The following is a 19,698-nucleotide window of genomic DNA, read 5'->3' on the forward strand; positions in this document are numbered from 1 at the left end:
CACTTTGTTAGATGAGTGTTTTGCCGGCGCTGCGCTCTCAGAGGCAAGGACTGTGCGCGCGCAGCGCCGGCAAAACATTCATCTCACATAAATCGCTACCAGGGGCAGTCACCGGGGCACGGCCTGCAGACAGCGAGAAGCAGAGGTGAGGAGCCGAGGGAACGTGGGACAGGTGAGAAGAATGGTGTTTTTTTATTTTTTGTGTATGTGAAGGACGGCACATTAACCCCTTAGCGACCTATGACGTACTGGGTACGTTATGGCTCCCTGGTACTTAAGGATCCATGACATACCCAGTACGTCATGGTGAAATCGCAGCCCCGGTGGCTGCGATCGCTGTTTGCATTGCAAATAGCAAATATATATACCTTAGATTCGGGGAGGAGGGAGCCTCAGGAGGGGTTGTGTCTCCTCCCCGGACCTACGGAGGCTGTGATTGGCTGTGCGGCGTTCGTCAGCCAATCACAGCCACTGTAATGTTTCAGCCATTGAAAATGGCTGTAACATTGAAATCCAGCCCTGATCAGTGCAGCTGTAGCACTGATCATTGGCTGGAGCTGGGTGACCTCAGTTTCACCCGCCCCCAGCTCTGATTGGAGAGATCGGTCACAAGGCCGGTTTCTCCAATCACTGTGGATCTGGGGCTGGAGACCGCTCCCTCAGCTTCATTCCAGCATCCGTGGGTGGAAGCCGAGAGCGATCGGTAAATTATAGCGCACAGGCCGCCGCCACTGCCCCCACCACCCATTACTACAGGATGGGGACATTACTATAGAATAGGGACAAGGTGGGCACATTACTATAGAATAGGAACAAGGTGGGCACATGTCTATAGGATGGGGACAAAGTGGGCACATGTCTATAGGATGGGGACAAGGTGGGCACATTACTATAGAATAGGGACAAGGTGGGCACATGTCTATAGGATGGGGACAAGGTGGGCACATTACTATAGGATGGGGACAAGGCTGGACACATTACTATAGGATAGGGACAAGGTGGGCACATTACTATAGAATAGGGACAAGGTGGGCACATGTCTATAGGATGGGGACAAGGTGGGCACCTTACTATAGAACAGGGACAAGGTGGGCACCTTACTATAGGATGGGGACAAGGTGGGCACATGTCTATAGGATGGGGACAAGGTGGGCACATTAGTATAGAATAGGGACAAGGTGGGCACATGTCTATAGGATGGGGACAAGGTGGGCACATGTCTATAGGATGGGGACAAGGTGGGCACATTACTATAGAATAGGGACAAGGTGGGCACATGTCTATAGGATGGGGACAAGGTGGGCACATTACTATAGAATAGGGACAAGGTGGGCACATGACTATAGGATGGGGACAAGGTGGGCACATTACTATAGAATAGGGACAAGGTGGGCACATGTCTATAGGATGGGGACAAGGTGGGCACATGACTATAGGATGGGGACAAGGCTTGGGATATTACTAAAAGATGGGGACATTACAAGGATGGGCATAATACTATTGGATGGGGACATTACTATAGAATAGGGACAAGGCTGGGGTCATTACTATAGGATGGGGACAAGGTGGGCACATTACTATAGAATAGGGACAAGGTGGGCACATGTCTATAGGATGGGGACAAGGTGGGCACCTTACTATAGAATAGGGACAAGGTGGGCACCTTACTATAGGATGGGGACAAGGCTGGACACATTACTATAGGATAGGGACAAGGTGGGCACATTACTATAGAATAGGGACAAGGTGGGCACATGTCTATAGGATGGGGACAAGGTGGGCACATTAGTATAGAATAGGGACAAGGTGGGCACATGTCTATAGGATGGGGACAAGGTGGGCACATGTCCATAGGATGGGGACAAGGTGGGCACATTACTATAGAATAGGGACAAGGTGGGCACATGTCTATAGGATGGGGACAAGGTGGGCACATTACTATAGAATAGGGACAAGGTGGGCACATGACTATAGGATGGGGACAAGGTGGGCACATTACTATAGAATAGGGACAAGGTGGGCACATGTCTATAGGATGGGGACAAGGTGGGCACATAACTATAGGATGGGGACAAGGCTTGGGACATTACTAAAAGATGGGGACATTACAAGGATGGGCATAATACTATTGGATGGGGACATTACTATAGAATAGGGACAAGGCTGGGGTCATTACTATAGGATGGGGACAAGGTGGGCACATTACTATAGGATGGGAACATTACTAAAAGATGTTGGCCAAAATTTCTATATAGTGATAACTGTAAGACTATTAGTTACAAGAAAGGAATAAAATGTAAAAAAAATAAAAATAAAATAAAACATAACTTTTTTTTACCATCCAACATTTTTTTTATATATATATATATTTAACCAAAGAATGTGCACATTTGTTATAGTAGACAAGTGAAAAATGTTGAAAATCAGTGATCCAAAGATGTGTAAAAAATATATATGGTACAAAAAAAAATGTCACTTTGTCCCGCAAAGAATGCGGCCCCCCAAATTATTTTTCTCCTCTGTGTGGCCCATACACCCAGCCGAGTTTGAGACCCCTGTGTTAAAACATGAAAATCATGAATGTAAGAATATAGATCAGGCATTACTGCTAGAGGAAATCTAAGAAAAAATGAGATATTTAGCATCCAAAAATAGCCATATCTATATCGGCCCAGTAGCCACGTCAAGGCATACGTTGTATAATGGGTACCTACTCTGAACTGAAGCCTCACTCTGGGTTTAAAAACCTCCTGTGTATAGGCAAGTAGGAACCTGCTGTAGAGAATAAAATCACCTTTGGCTAGTGGGGGAGGGGTGCATACAATATTTAGCATACAAAAAAATCAGGATACGAGGTATGCCTTGAGTTGTCTCCTGGGCAGATATAAAAATGGTGTTTTTTGTATGCTAAATATCTCGATTTTTTTTGTTAGATTTCATAGTTACTTAGGTTGAAAACAGGCCTAGGTCATTCTAGTTCAACCTTTCTCCACCAAGTATACATTTTGTCACTAAGTAATTTATAAGCAACAATGTTATGTACTGAGGAAATCATCCAGCCCTTTTTTAAAAGCTGTTATAGTATCTGCCATTACTACCTCTTGTGGTAGGGCATTCCACAGTCTGATTGCTCTAACTGTAAAGAACCCTTTCCTATTTAGCTGCCGGATTCGCTTTTCTTCCACTCGCAGTGTATGCCCCCTGGTCCTTAGTATTGTCTTTGGAAGGAATAAGACATGTGTCAGTCCTTTATATTGACCACACATCTTTAGTAGTAATGCATATCTATAGTCTTACTTTCATAGTTTTCATACTTTAGCATGTCAGAGTGCAACTGTCTCTTTTTTGTCATTTTATGTCATGTTCAGTTATGCACCTGTTCCCATTGCAGTTTTGGGAGTACCGTCAGATTTTTTTTTATAGATTAATGGGGGTCATACCTTCTGACCATGTACCTACTCCCCCAATAGCCACAGGTGATTTTATTCTCTATTGCAGGTTCCTACTCACCCATACACACAAGGCATTTAAACCCAGAGAGAGGCTTCAGTTCAGTGTAGGTTCCCAGTATACGAGCTATGCCTTCACGTGGCTACTGGGCAGATATAAAAATGGCCATTTTTGTATGCTCAGTATGTCATTTTTTTCTTAATTTCCTTTAGCGCTAATGTATGTCTATATTCTTACATTGATGGTTTCCATACTGTAGCGTTTTAGAGTGCAACTGACTCTTTTTTTTGTTATTTTATGACATGTTCAGTTATGCACCTGTTCATATTGCAGTTTTGGGAGTGCAGTCAGTTTTTTTGCCTATATTTATAGGGGTCATACCTTCTGACTGTGAAACCCTCCCCCACTAGCCACAGGTGATTTTATTCACTATAGCAGTTCCTACTTGTTCATACACAGGAGGTTTTTAAAGGGAACCTGTCATCAGAAATTTAGCTATAAAGCTAAAAGTTCCCCCCTCTGCAGCTCCTGGGCTGCATTCTAGGAAGCTTCCTATAGATTTTGTGTCACCTTTTATCCCAAAATAAACACTTTATAAACTGGTACCTTTTCGTATGTAAATTTCTTAATTTTCCATGTGGGCGGGCTGCCTGATGTACGTTGCTGTTCCTCCATCATATTGACGCCGCCCCCGAATGCTGAATTTGAAAGTTCAGGACACCGCCCCTGGGTGCCCGTGGTCCAGCGCATGCGCTGTTCCACTGTAGCGGTGCCGTGCACTGTGTGCACGTGCGACCGCTGTGACGCTTTGCGCGGGCACGAGGTTATGGGCGGCGCTGTTAGTGTCATCAGTAAGTGCCGCCCATAACCTCGTGACCGCACTTTCCCCTATTCCTCCAGCGTTATGCGCAAGCGCTGGAGGAATGATGCCCGGACGTCCCCTCCTTCCCATCATGCTCAGCACGAGGTCACGAGGTTATGGGCGGCACTTACTGATGACACTAACAGCGCCGCCCATAACCTCGTGCCCGCGCAAAGCGTCACAGCGGTCGCACGTGCACACAGTGCACGGCACCGCTACAGTGGAACAGCGCATGCGCTGGACCACGGGCACCCAGGGGCGGTGTCCTGAACTTTCAAATTCAGCGTTCGGGGGCGGCGTCAATATGATGGAGGAACAGCAACGTACATCAGGCAGCCCGCCCACATGGAAAATTAAGAAATTTACATACGAAAAGGTACCAGTTTATAAAGTGTTTATTTTGGGATAAAAGGTGACACAAAATCTATAGGAAGCTTCCTAGAATGCAGCCCAGGAGCTGCAGAGGGGGGAACTTTTAGCTTTATAGCTAAATTTCTGATGACAGGTTCCCTTTAAACCCAGAGAGAGGCTTCAATTCAGTTAGGTTCCCAGTGTATGAGATATGCCTTGACGTGGCTACTGGGCAGATATATAAATGGCCATTTTTGTATGCTAAATATCTCAATTATTTTCTTAGATTTCCTTTAGCAGTAATGCATGTCTATATTCTAACATTCATGGTTTTCATGATTTAGCATTTCAGAGTGTAACTATCTCCTTTTTTGTCATATTAGGTCAATTTATTGTCATTGGGACAGCCAGAGATAGCCGAGCACTGTACTTGCCCGTACTAGCCATTGCTCCATTTATAAGGTATAGTGGGGTCCCCAGCGATCAGCTAGTCACCAACTATCTAAATGATAGCTGATAAGAAATTAGATGGAGATTACCCTTTTAATATATTCATATCTAACCTGCATGCAAAACCTTATGCAGCTCCACAGCCCACTGTGACTATTCATTTTATTCATATTATGAATACGGACCAGAACGTACACTCGTGTGAACCCAGCCTTAGGTCTTCCATATTCTGACCATATGTAATTTTTACTAGTTATTTTCTGTTTTTTTCTCCTTGTTTTTTCTCTATTATGATTTTTAAAAACAAACACAATTCTTAAATAGGAACTAAACTTTCACTTTTTTTTTAATAATTTTGTCCAGCAGTAAAAGTTGTGAAACTTTGCAAACCACTTTATTTGTTTTTTATCTTCATTCGTGTACAATAAACTTGCATGTAAATGGATTCCAATCTCTGCTTTAGCAAGTCCATTTGCCTTCAACTGCATTTCCGCCAGAACATACTAATGTGGAGTACAGATGATGGCAGTGATGGGTCTGCTCAGTGCCTCACTGTCTCTGGAGATCAGCTGCTGCAGGAGATTCATACTCAGAGGAGGAGACAGGAGCTGACCAATCACTGCAACACGAGAATATACTAATTTGGAGTACAGATGATGGCAGTGATGGGTCCGCTTTGCACCTGTGTCTCACTGACTCTAGGGATCAGCTGCTGCAGGAGATTCATATTCAGAGGAGGAGACAGGAGCTGACCCATCACTGCCATCAGCTGTACTCCAAATGCGTACGATCTGATAACAATGCAGCTAAAGGCAGATAAATGGACTGGGGAAAAGCAGTGCTAGGTATCCACTTATGAAGACAATTTCCCTAATTAACTTTTCCTGCTAGACAATATTATAAAAAAAGAAAAAAGAAAAACGCTCCACCTCCTGCAACCACTGATCTTTAACCCCTTAGTGACGGAGCTAATTTTCACCTTAATGACCAGACCAAATTTTGCAATTCTGACCAGTGTCACTTCATGAGGTTATAACTCTGGAACGCTTCAACGGATCCCGGTGATTCTGAGACTGTTTTTTCATCACATATTGGACTTCATGTTAGTACCAAATTTAGGACAATATTTTTTGCGTTTATTTATGAAAAAAATTGAATTTTGGCAAAAATTTTGAAAATTTAGCAATTTTCAACTTTTGAATTTTTATACCATTAAACCAGAGATTTCTGTGACACAAAATAGTTAATAAATAACATTTCCCACTTGTCTACTTTACATCAGTATAATTTTGGAAACAAATTTTTTTTTGTTAGGAAGTTAGAAGAGTTCAAAGTTTATCAGCGATTTCTCATTTTTACATCAAAATTTACAAAACCATTTTTTTAGAGACCACATCACATTTGAAGTGACTTCGATAGGCCTAGATGACAGAAAATACCCAAAAGTGACACCATTCTAAAAACTGCACCCCCCAAAGTACTCAAAACCACATTCAAGACATTTATTAACCCTTCAGGTGCTTCCCATGAACAAAAGCAATGTGGAATGAAAAAAAGCAAAAATTAAATTTTACCTAAAAGTGTTTCTCTAACCCAAATTTATTCACTTTTAGAAGAAATAACACAACAAAATGGACCCCAAAACTTGTTCCCCACTTTCTTATGAGCGCGCCGATACCCCACATGTGGTCAGAAACCTCTGTTTTGACAAATGGGAGGGCTCGGAACAGAAGGAGCAATATTTAAATTTTGGAAAGCAAATTTGGCTGAAATAGATTGCGGGCACCATGTTGCATTTACAGGTCCGCTAATTTACCTAAACAGAAGAAACCCCTCACAAGTGATGCCATTTTGGAAACTAGACCCCTCAAGGCTTCTATCTAGCGGTATAGTGAGAATTTTGGATCCATAGGTACGGTACTTCACAGATTTTGTTAACGTTACGTTGTCATATTGAAAATTTTAATAATTTTCTCAAAAATGTTGCTTTAGCATCAATTTTCTCACTTTTTCAAGAGGTAATTCCAAAATTTTTACCTCTAGGTTGTTGCCCACTTTTTTATGAGCGTGGTGATACCTCACATGTGGTCTGAAACCTTTGTTTGGATAAATGGGAGGGCTTGGAACGGAAGGAACAATATTTGAATTTTGGAAAGGAAATTTGGCTGAAAAAGATTGCGGGCACCATGTCGCATTTGGAGGACCCCTAAGGTACCTAAACAGCAGAAACCCCACACAAGTGACCCCATTTTGGAAACTAGGCCCCTCAAGGAATTTATCTAGATGTTTGGTGAGAACCCTGAACCCCCAGGTGCTTCACAGAAGTTTATAACGTTGAGCCATGAAAATAAAAAAATAAAATTTTACCACAAAATTGTTATTTCAACCAGGTAGCTTTTTTTTCACAAGGGTAACAGGAAAAAAATCGCCATGAAATGTATTGTGCAATTTCTCCTGAGTTTGGCGATACCTTATATGTGGTGGAAATCATCTGTTTGGGTACACGGCGGGGCTCGGAAGGGAAGGAGTGCCATTTGACTGCACAATTGTCTGGAATCAATAGCGGACGCCATGTTGCATATGGAGAGCCCCTGAGGTGCCTATACAGTGAAGCTCCTCAACATGTGGCGACATTTTGGAATATAGACCCTACAAGGAATTTATCTAGATGTTTGGTGAGTACCCTGAACCCTCAGGTGCTTCACAGAAGTTTATAATGTTGAGCTGTGAAAATAAAAAAATACATTTTTACTACAAAATTGTTATTGCAACCAGGTAGCTTTTTTTTTAACAAGAGTAAAAGGAAAAAATTCAGCATAAAATTTATTGTGCAATTTCTCCTGAGTTTGGCGATAGCTTATATGTGGTGGAAATCAACTGTTTGGGCGCATGACAGGGCTCGGAAGTGAAGGAGTGCCATTTGACTGCAAAATTGGCTGGAATCAATAGCGGACGCTATGTTGCATTTGGAGAGCCCCTGAGGTGCCTATACAGTGAAGCTCCCCAACATGTGGCCCCATTTTGCAAAATAGACCCCTGAAGGAATTTATCTAGATGTTTGGTGAGTACCCTGAACCCTCAGGTGCTTCACAGAAGTTTATAATGTTGAGCTGTGAAAATAAAAAAATACATTTTTACCACAAAATTGTTACTTCAACCAGGTAGCTTTTTTTTACAAGTGTAAAAGGAAAAAATTCAGCATAAGATTTATTGTGCAATTTCTCCTGAGTATGCTGATACCTTATGTGTGATGAAAATCAACTGTTTGGGTGCACAGCAGGGCTCGAAAGGGAAGGAGCGCCATTTGACTGCACAATTGGCTGGAATCATTAGCGGACGCTATGTTGCATTTGGAAAGCCCCTAAGGTGCCTAAACAGTGCAGGTCCCCCCCAAGTGACCCCATTCTGGAAACAAGACACCTCAAGGCTTTTATCTAGGTGTAAAGTGAGCAGTTTGAATCCAAGAGTACTTCACAGAATTTGATAAGCTTAGGTTGCCATATTGAAAATTTTCATTTTTTTCACAAAAATGTTGCTTTAGCATCATATTTTTTATTTTTTCAAGAGGCAACAACAAACCATGGACCCAACAGGTTGTTATCCAATGTCTTATGAGCACAGGGATACCCCACATGTGGCCAAAAACCTCTATTTGGATAAATGAGAGGGCTTGGAATGGAAGGAGCACCATTTGAATTCTGGAAAAGTTGAAATAAATTGCGGGCACCATGTCACATTTGCAGGGCCCCTTGGGTACCTATACAGCAGAAACCCCCCCACAAGTGACCCCATTTTGGAAACTGGATTTTATTCAGGAGTATAGTAAGCATTTTGAATCCACAGGTACTTCACAAAAATGTTGCTGTAGCAACAAATTTCTCACTTTTAGGCTATGTAGCCATGATCCAGCGACACGGCGTCTAGTACACAGTGTCAGCCTTCCTGCAGAGATGTGAGTTGTCCACGGGAGAACGCAGCTGCCCATGCCCACGATTTGGGTTCAGGCTGCTGTGGAGCTCTATGCTACCTGCAGAGAACACTCTTGACTCCGCAGCATATATTTACATGCTGAGGCTCGGGAAACTGCACCACAGGTCAGTGTATGCTACGGAGAAGAGAAGCACAGTGGGCACAGGATTTCTAAAAATCCTTCCACTGTGCTTCTACTGCACAACGCAGTGTTATGGACGCAGGGAAAACACTGCGCCCAAAACGCTGCAAACCCTGATCGTGGGCACACAGCCTAAAATGCTACAATGGATGAATGGATAGATATCAAACAAATATAACATCCCACCCCCTGCATATTCTAAGCTGGCGCCCTTTAGTGCCTTTCATGTGGCACTAAAGGGTGTCTAGCCTTGTATTTACCACAGCTGACAGCTTCACCTTGGCTGGTGATCAATTTGGAGGGCTCCCCAGGCATTTCTGAAAAAAAAAGGGTCCCCCACAAATTAGATCACCAGCCAAGGTGAAGCGGACAGCTAGGGTCTGGTATTCTCAGGGTGGGAAGAGCCATGGTTATTGGACTCTTCCCAGCCTAAAAATATCAGGCCGCAGCCGCCCCAGAAGTAGCGCATCCATTAGATGCGCCAATCCTGGCGCTTCGACTCAGCTCATCCCGCGCCCTGGTGCGGTGGCAAACGGGGTAATATACGGGGTTGATACCAGCTGTAATGTCACCTGGCATCAAGCCCTGGGGTTAGTGATGTCACAGCATCTAAACAAATACCCGACATCACTAACTCAGTCAGTAATAGAAAAAAATAAAGACAAAAAAAAAATTTATTTGAAAAAAAAACTCCTCGAAACATTCCCTCTTCCACCAATTTATTGAAAATAAACAAATTCCGGTCGCTGTAATCCATTTTGGAGGTCCCTCGATGACTCTGGACCTTCTAGAATATGGGGGACACGTTCAGGGAACGTATCCCCCATTTTCTGGAAGAGCAAGCTATCCATGAGCAGTGTGGGTGCAGTAATCTGAGAATACTGCACTCACACTGCCCCGGTCCAACCTAGGGCAGAGTGACCTGCAGTAACCTCATTCCAGAATATGAGGGGCATGCTCACAGAACGTACCGCCCATTTTCTAGAACAGCAGGCTCTCCATGTGAGGACTGTGGCTGCAGATTACTGCACTCACTCTCCCCCGGTCCACAGTGCAGCAGCAAGGTCAGCATCCCTGCTTGCAAGGATCCAGCTGACAGCCGCTGTCTGCACATGCACCGCCAGCTTTCCAGAAGGAGGCGGAGTGATCGCGGGGATGGAGCATCAGCCAGGTAATGGGGAAGACCGGGGGTTGATGGGGGGTGACGGCGGGAGACCTGGCGGGACCTGGGGACAACTTTTCTGTCGCATGTGACGTGTCACATGCGGCAGAAAGAGCAGGATGAATGTGGCCGCGCGCTACTATGCGCTGCGCGCCGCCATCTTGCATGCTCCGGAGGGGGGAAGGGGGAGCGCTCTGGAGAACCGGAGGGGGCTCCGGAGGACCAGAGGGCTCCGGTGTACCGGAGGAGGGGTCAGGGGGAGGACATTTCCCTCCGATCTGAAATGTTTGATCATTTCAGATCGGAGGGAAATGAATGCAGAGCCGGCGGCGGCGGCAGTTTTCGGTGCGCTTCAGTGCCATTTTGACTGTTCCGGAGGGGAGGTAGGGGTGGGGGGAGCTCTCCGGTACCGGGGGCTTTGGGGGCACTTGGGGTTTATATTTCTTTCTCATCTGACATGTTTGATCACGTCAGATGAAAAAGAAATCAGTTTTACCTGCCATTTCTTTTTTTTTATGTGATCGTCAGTATACGGTGTATACTGGCGATCACATTATCGGGGGCCAAAAAAACCACCCCGATTCATAATCTGGGGGGTCTCAGCTACCCCCGGTAGCTGAAACCCCTGACATTTTCGGTCGCTGGGGGGGCGCTACAGGCTTTTTTCGGCCCGACGCTTTAAAGCGACGGAACAGAATAAGTACCCTGTTTTGCCGCCGCTTTAAGTCGTACGGTCGTCGTTATGAGGTTAAGGAAAACCATTTATTGGAGTAAGCAACAAACAGCAGTGTGTGATAATCAAGCATAATCATTGCAGCTCCCGCTAACCAGGGGCGATGCCAGCACCGGCATAAGTGACAGTATCGCAGGCAGGGAGGTGAAGCGACAGTACCGCAGGCAGGGAGGTGCATTTATAGCAGCTCCATGATAAATGTGCGTTTTATTTACAAGGTATCCTTTGGGTAATTGCTAATACAGAAGCAGACTATCACCGACGTGCGAAGATAAAATGAAAATTGCCTGGAGAATGTTTATAATGAGGCGCTCCGATAGTTCTCGAATATCACCAAACCTAGACGTGTAATATTCACAAGCAAAACAACAGCTCCATAAACCGGGTAAAACATCTCAGCAATGTGGATGTTTATGGGCGAGAGGTCAGCGCGGCAGCCAAAAGAATAAAACGCTGCGGGTCCATGGGCGGAGTCACTGGGCTCTGTTGTGCGCCATTTTTAAATATATGCACCTAATGGAGGCGGACACCCAGACATCGGCACGGGAGCATTTTTACTTTAATTAGGGGAAACCTGAGGGATGAGAAGGGGATGTCCTAATAGTGGGCAACTCCTATAGAGGGAATCTGTCAGCAGGTTTTTGCATGATGTATGCAAAGAGACTCTGAATCCAACAATATACCACTTAGTTTATTGGGTGCAGCGGTTGGGACTAAAGGCCGCTTTAAACGCTGCGATCTCGCTAGCGATCGCACCCGCCCCCGTCGTTTGTGCGTCACGGGCAAATCGCTGCCCGTGGCGGACAAAATCGGTAGTGCGCATCACACGGACTTACCTGCCTAACGACGTCGCTGTGGCCGGCGAACAGCCTCTTGTCTAAGGGGGCGGTTCCTGCGGCGTCACAGCGACGTCACACGGCAGGCAACCAATAGAAGCAGAGGGGCGGAGAGCAGCCACATGAAAGTCACTCCCACCTCGTTGCCGGAGGACGCAGGTAAGGTGCTGTTCGTCGTTCCTGGGGTGTCACACATAGTGATGTGTGCTGCCTCAGGAACGACGAACAACCTGCGTCCCAGATGATCAACGATATTTTGAAAACGAGCGACGTGTCAAAGATCAATGATGTGGTATTTTGGATCGTTAGCGGTCGCTCGTACGTGTCACACGCAACAACGTCGTTAACGAGGCCAGATGTGCGTCACGAAATCCGTGACCCCAGTGACATCTCGTTAGCAATGTTGTTGCGTGTTAATCTTAGATGTAACATGTAGTAGTGCTGAGAAAGCTGCCGCTGCCCATACCACAGCTCTCTGAGTATATTGTCTATTGGCAGTGAGCTGCTAATCAGAGAAGGAGACAAGGTCAGACTAGGACTTGTGTGCACTGTAGTCCAGGCAGTTATAATCTCCTGGTAATGAAACCTTTATTGTGTGGAAACAGCACACAACTCAATAAATGACACATGCCTGAATTCAGTGCTTTAACCCCTACATCATGCTGTCCTGAGATTACATAGCATAAAACCTGCTGACAGATTACCTTTAATGTAAAGGACAGAATTAACCGTAAAACCCTGATTCATCAAAAAGTACTCAACTAAATCAACCATAGTTTTAGGCACCATGTGACCCACAATAGTGGGCTGCTTTTTTAACATACATTCATCCCCCCAGGCAGGGGATTATCAGGCTAAAGCTTGATCACAGCTCATTTTTGATGGATCAATAGCTAATGGATATCATTCAGTCGTGCCGTGTACAACCGCCTAATCTTTAATGCTCATTAGTCTGACAACATTTACGGGCGGATTGATCCCTTTAGAAGCACAGACAATGTGGCAAACCTACAGACACAAGAACCACAGTCTATAGTTTGTGTCCTTGGTCTTTTAAGCTGATTTTAGTATAGGTGCACAGAAAGTAGACTATGAAGCTCAAGGAACACAATGTGAAAGAATTCGAGAATTAGAGATATTTAAAGAAAAGTTGCATGACGTGTGCTGTACCTTTCCTGGTGGCTTTCTGAGTTCTCCTGCTCTCATATCCATGGATGGTGGCACTTGATAAATTTCTTGAGATGTGGTCATTGATGGTGGCACCTGGTAGATATCTTGTCCTGTCCCTGCAGAAGGTGGAATTTGATAAATGTCCTGAGACTGAGGTGGGCTGGTGGATCCTACTGGCACTTGGTAGAGCTCCTGTGGTTGATTCATGGACGGGGGAACCTGATATATGTCTTGATTTGTGAACTGATGTTGGGGTAGCTGGTTCTGATACATAGTAGACTGCTTAGAGGGAGTTGTTTGACCAGGGTGTGGAGACCCCTGTGGGGTCTGGTAATGTGTTTGTTGTCCTTTAGGTACAGTTGGTACTAAGTAAACACTATCTGCACTCTGGCTCTGGAAAGATGAGTGCATTGGGGGGTACTGATTTGTGGAAAGAACATTGTAGACACTTTGATTGTTATAAGGCAATGGAGTTTGAGGTGGCTGCTGCTGGGCCTGCTGCTGCTGTTGTTGCTGCTGAGGTTTCTGTTGGCTCTGGTCAATTCCTTGCTTCTTATCATACATTCCCACCAGAATTTTCAGCCTGTTTCCAGGGACAATTCCTTGTCTTCCATGCAGAGAACAAAGCCACCAGCCATCTAGACCTTGAGTGTTACGTTCTAGCACCGTCATAATATCCCCCTTCCTGAAGGATAGCTCATCTGGTGACTCCGCGACGTTGTCATACAGAGCTTTGGCCAATACATTCTGCAAAATAAAGAGACATAAATACATCAGTGAAAATATTTTTCAGAGGCTGTGACTATCCAGCTATGGTGAAATTATACTTCTCATTAAGCACAGAGAGCCAAAGGCTTGGCGTTGGAGTTATAGAGGGGTGGAACGATCATGGTCAGAGGGATAGCGACCGCGACCTGGCCCGGGGGTGCAGGGGGCCCTCCAGCCCCAGCCCCTGCTTCAGCTTGATATGCCTCCGAGGGCATACATCCAGCTGAAATGAATCACGGTGCAGAGACCCATTGGGTCCCTGGCCTGTGATACACGCTGCTGGCCAAACAGAAGCTGGCAACTTTTAGCGGCGTCCCTTGACTGAGGCGACGCATGACAATGATGTCATGAGTTGCCATAGCATGGATGCCGATGAAAGCTGCCAGCCACTGCAAGCCGGCTATAAAGGTGAGAGACATGGAAGGTGAGTACAGTATGTACCAGGAGGGGGACAGTGTACACAGGAGGGGTCCAGGAGAGGAGCATATATACCAGGAGGGAGACAGTAGCTACCAGGAGGAGCCCAGGAGGGGGACTGTATTCCAAGAGGGGGACAGTGTATTCCAAGAGGTGGACAGTATACACCAGGAAGGGGATAGTATATACCAGGAGAGGAACATATATACCAGGAAGGGGGCAGATAATACCAAGAGGGGGACAGTATATATCAGAAAGGGCCCAGGAAAGGAACATGTATACTAGGAGAGGGACATTATATACCAGAAGGGCCTAAGGCGGGTTTTGCACGTTGCGACATCGGTAATAATGTGTTACCGGCGCTGCAACGATAGTCCCCGCCCCGTCGCAGGTGCGATATCTTGTGATTGCTGCCGTAGCGAACATTATCGCTACGGCAGCTTCACATGCACTCACCTGCCCTGCGACGTCGTTCTGGCCGGCGAACCGCCTCCTTCCTAAGGGGGCGGGTCGTGCGGCGTCACAACGACGTCACACGGCAGGCGGCCAATAGAAGTGGAGGGGAGGAGATGAGCGGGACGTAAACATCAAGCCTCCCTCCTTCCTTTCGCATAGCCGGCGTGAGACGCGGTGACGTGTTCCTCACTCCCGCGGCTTCATACACAGCGATGTGTGCTGCCGCAGGAACGAGGAACAACATCGTACCTGTCACTGCTGCCAAATAATGGAAATGTCGGACCCTATACCAATGATACGATAACGACGCTTTTGCGCTCGTTAATCGTATCAAAAAGGATTTACACACTACGATATCGACTGCGACGCCAGATGTGCGTCACTTTCGATTTGACCTTACCGATATCGCACCTGCGATGTCGTAGTGTGCCACGCCCGCCTAAGAGGGGGACAGTATATAGGATCGGGGCATATATACCGGAATGGGGAACATATATACCACGATGGGGGACATAATTACCAGGAAGAAGCCCAGGAGGGGTTACATTAGAACAGGACGGGGGAGTGTCCTACATAATGGAGGGAGGGCAACTCGTATGTCTTTATAAGATTTAGAAGGCTAAATGTATACATACTTATACATACATATAACCAACATGCGGGGATGGGGGGGCCCCAGGTCCAAATTTTGCACAGGGACCCATCGAATTCTAGTTACGTCACTGGAGTTATACCATAGTTCATATGATCCTATATACATGTACAAAGAATAGATACTCCAGGACCTAAATATCAGTGAGGAAACTAGTCCTGACTATTGGTTTTAATTACAGAAAACTCAATTCATAGAAAAAACATACAAGAAATAAACTTTATATTTTGCACAGCTGAGCATTTTAATTATGTAGCAGGAAATGTGCGGTCTACCCTCTTAACATAAATGAATGCATCTGCAAAATAAACATTAAAATCACTCCGAAACTCAGAGGAGTATTATAACATTGTGAAATATTAATAGTTTAGCAGACGCCAGGCAAGGAATGTGAAGTATCTGGCAACAAAGACGCAGAGGTCGGAATGGTCAAGTTCAAAGTTAATCTCTCTGTTTGGAAGGGGAGAGGGGAAATATTCTCTCCGACCATAAGAGACTATGGTTAACAGACCACCACATTCCACCCAACAAAACGCCACATGGTGCAGCAAATGGCTCATAGTTCCTTTACAGTGACTATGTGATGTCTTGTTGGTGTTTTTTCTCTGTTTTTCAAAAAATTACTTCAATGACCAGGATGTTTCACCTGTGGTGCTTCTTCAGGGGCAAACTGAACATCTGAATACTCAGCCCAATCTGACATAACCTTGTAGGGAATATAGCCCCTAAAACAAAATCACACTTTTATTGTTCTAATCACTTAATATGAAGTTTAATCAAATATGCTAATTAGGATGCTTGGTGCCCCCTTGGTGTGGCTAAACAGCTCAGTGCATCTTTTACTTCTGATTGACAGTGTAGGCTTTCATACTTTTTCCCTGCAGGCAGTGCTCACTAGCTGTCAACCGGCAGTGAGGGAGGTGGGGCATGGAAAACCAGTGAGGACATTGAGCCTCTTGGCCACACCTAGGGTGCACCGAGCATATTTGATTAAACTTTAGTTTCTGCAGAAAGGAAGCAGCGAACAGAACACTAAAGGCACAATTTTTATTTGGGACATGTCCACTAACCGGTTTTGTGCTTCGTTTATGTTATCAGAACGGGACGACAACCCCCCTTTAAATTGTAATAAAATCTTGATACTTGCCTCAGAAATCAGAATCAAAATCAGTACTAGAATTTCTGCTATTTCGGAGTCTAAAGGCCATATTTTAGTATGGAAAGTAGGAATTTTAATATTGGGAAAGTATGATATTTCTTGATTTCTATTTTTAATTGGAACATTAATACACCTATGCGCCACAATCTTGGTAGAACATAGGTGTATTAGATAAAAAGTAACATTGAAGTCTGGGACCCACATATGTTCTGTGTTTAGGAAAATACTAGTTACACGGCTGATCGCGTACAGAAGAGCCCTACACATGTTCCTTATATGTACGTACAGCTGTTGGTGAACGCACCTGTCCACTGACATGTTACAAATTAACTCTCCTGCAATGTCTGCTCAACGTTAGCCCCATTACAAAGTGTATCTGCATCTACTGGTTTCTTTCTTACAGAGATACATGTTTTCAAGGTTACTGAATCAGAGATTGGACAATTTTCTCATATAAACATGATGGGACGTATATAGGTAAGAAGAGGGATTGAAAGGAACATTTATCACCATACATGATTAGTAGCATGGTACTCGATCAAGCACTGGGGTGGTCGAGACACTTTGTACTCGATCGAGTAGTTCCTTGTTTTTATTAAACTGGTGAACGAGCGAAAATGTGGAGGAGTCTTTATTCCAATGCACTATTTTTTTCCTGTGTGTGTTCTTTTTTCACTTTACACTTACTGGGTTAGTAATGGGAGTGTCTGATAGGTTCATCACCATTACTAACCCCTGGACTTGATGCCAGCTGGCACTACACAGCTGAAGTCACCCCCAACTATCATTACTTCAATTGTCGCCACACCAGTGAAATCCGGAAGAGTCGGGCTGAGCACCAGAATTGGTTCACTCTCAAACTTGGGAAAGGTCGGGTGTGGGGAAAAACAAACGACAAATAGGGGTTTCACCAAGACAAACAAGGGGTACATTGGGGATACTTTAACAATGGTAGGTAGGCCCTAGTGCTAATAAGAGGGAGAATGGACATTTCCTTCACTTTCCTTGAAATGTACCTGAGTGACCCTACAATAGTCCTGGCTAGTGAGTGGACAGGTAAGGCTAACCAGTCTCACTGCTGCATTAAAACAACACACAGGGGAAGGAAGACAAACAGGGGAAGCAACAAAGGATTAACTCCAGCTTCTTGACTACAGTCAGACAGCAGGACTGCAGCCTAAACCACAACAAACAAAAAGGGTTCCAACAGCTCCTTCCACCACCAGGCCAAGTCTCAGACTGAGAATTCAGTATATCCAGCAGCCTCTACAGGGAGTAGAGGGTATATATAGGGACTGGGAGTGGTGCTAAACCGGAAGCACCTGAAAAGGTAATGAGAAGGCTGCTGGCAAGCAGAAACTAACCTTAATCCTAAGACTGCCAAAAGAAAGAAGACTACATTTTATATTGTGAGCCTTCAATGGAAATGACTCTCAATCCCTGAATCTGGTAAAAAAGAGAGATTCAGGTTTTACCATATTGTTTTATCGCTTTCTTCGGGGCTGCTGCTGACCACCATTTGAAATATATGTGCTTATAAGAAGTTGTGCCTGACACAACTTCATCAGGTGAGTGTGCCTTTGGCACCCTATCTGTGAAATCCCATACCAGGTAAGACCCGATGTGCGCTTTCTATTCCACAGATAAATAATTCCTGAATCTGTCACTAGTCTGATAATGCAGAGAGACAGCCGTGACAGATGGGCTAATTATGGGGCAGCTGTGGGCTGCTATTTTTAGGCTGGGAAGGGACAAATAACTATGAACCTTCCCAGCCTGATAATACCAGCCCCCCAGCTGTCTGCTTTATCTTTGCTCAAGGGTGGACATATCATTGGTGCAACCTGTGTGGATGCACAGGGGCCGAAGACGTAAGGGGGGCCCATTTCTACCTCTAAAGCAGGTGAAATTGTGCATTATGATGATCTATTGGGCTGAAAAAGGCCTATATAATGTACTGCACATGGGGCCCATTTCTGTCTTTGTAAGCCATTGCCTTGGCTGGTCAAAAATGAGTGGAACCCCATGCTTTTTTTAATTATTTTATTTTTTACTTCCCAGCAGCAACCTGGGAGTCAGATATATGTCCGTGCATCTTCCCTATGCATTTTATTGGCCTTCCCATCCTCTAGCAAGGTTTGCCTGAAAAATGCTTTTCCATAGAACTCCGTTATATTCGTTAGTCGGATCAAGTCCATCCAAGTGTCGGACCTACTTGATTTAGTGCTCGCTCATTAGTAATGATGATGTTTCCTAAACTCACAACTGGCATGAATTTTGGATGCTTCATTCCTGCTCCCCATTTATTAGATAAAACACTGTTTATCTGAAGAAACAAGGGATCTCGGAGAATGCTCAAGGCTCCTGAAGACTCTTCTAGCTCCAGATAAACACGTTTGCTCATTGCTTAACACACTAGAAACTCTTCGGGGCAGAGTTGTCAAATGTTTGATGGAAAGTTGTACCTCCCAGCAAGATAGAGCAAGTTGAGTAAAGGTTTATTAACTGCACTAAAACCTGTGTAAGATATGATGGACAGTGGCCGCTCTCTGTGTCTTTTAATCTGGTTTCAAATCTACACTCTGAAGCACCAGTAAATCTTTTCCCATTCATCTGTTATTCCTCATGGACATGTATGAATCAATTGACAATTGGGCATTACCAGCTGTGGGTGTGTACTGACAGAACTGTTATTTCATTGAGGGCTCATTCAGAAGTCATATGAGTTCTATCCATATTTTTCATCAGTACTATGACGGGGTCCTTCTCCCATATCACACAATCCACAGAGCGAGAGATGAGTGAGCAATCCAAGAATATTTATTCCAAGCAAATCAAACGGTCCATAAAATAATCCACCATACAGAGGGTAAAAATAGTAAAGAAACAGGAATATAGTCCAGTAAGCGATAAATGTCCCAGGAGGTTAGTTATAATCCTCCCGCAGTCCTTTTCCAGGGAAATCAGGGTGTCTCGGTCCTCTGAGATGTCAAGCCTCTCCTCAGAGGATCAATCTTACTCCTTCTCTCTTCTCCTGCTCAGCCAGAATGAATCACTAATCCCTCAGGTAAGCAGAGAGTTTAGGTGGATTCCAGGCCCCCTCCCCCACACCTAGGGACAG

General features: G+C 44.9%; 1 protein-coding gene across 1 annotated transcript in view; it reads right to left on the bottom strand.

The window, feature by feature from the left end:
- The window catches only part of BCAR1 (BCAR1 scaffold protein, Cas family member), a 209,498-nt gene that overhangs the window by 101,827 nt on the left and 87,973 nt on the right, over positions 1-19,698 (bottom strand). Inside the window, exon 2 of the mRNA XM_075325703.1 lies at positions 13,126-13,872. Within this exon, the coding sequence (XP_075181818.1) occupies positions 13,126-13,872 (747 nt within the window). The remainder of the gene's footprint in view (positions 1-13,125; positions 13,873-19,698) is intronic.

This window comes from Anomaloglossus baeobatrachus, chromosome 10 (assembly GCF_048569485.1).
Source record: "Anomaloglossus baeobatrachus isolate aAnoBae1 chromosome 10, aAnoBae1.hap1, whole genome shotgun sequence".
Classification (NCBI taxonomy): Eukaryota; Metazoa; Chordata; class Amphibia; order Anura; family Aromobatidae; genus Anomaloglossus; species Anomaloglossus baeobatrachus.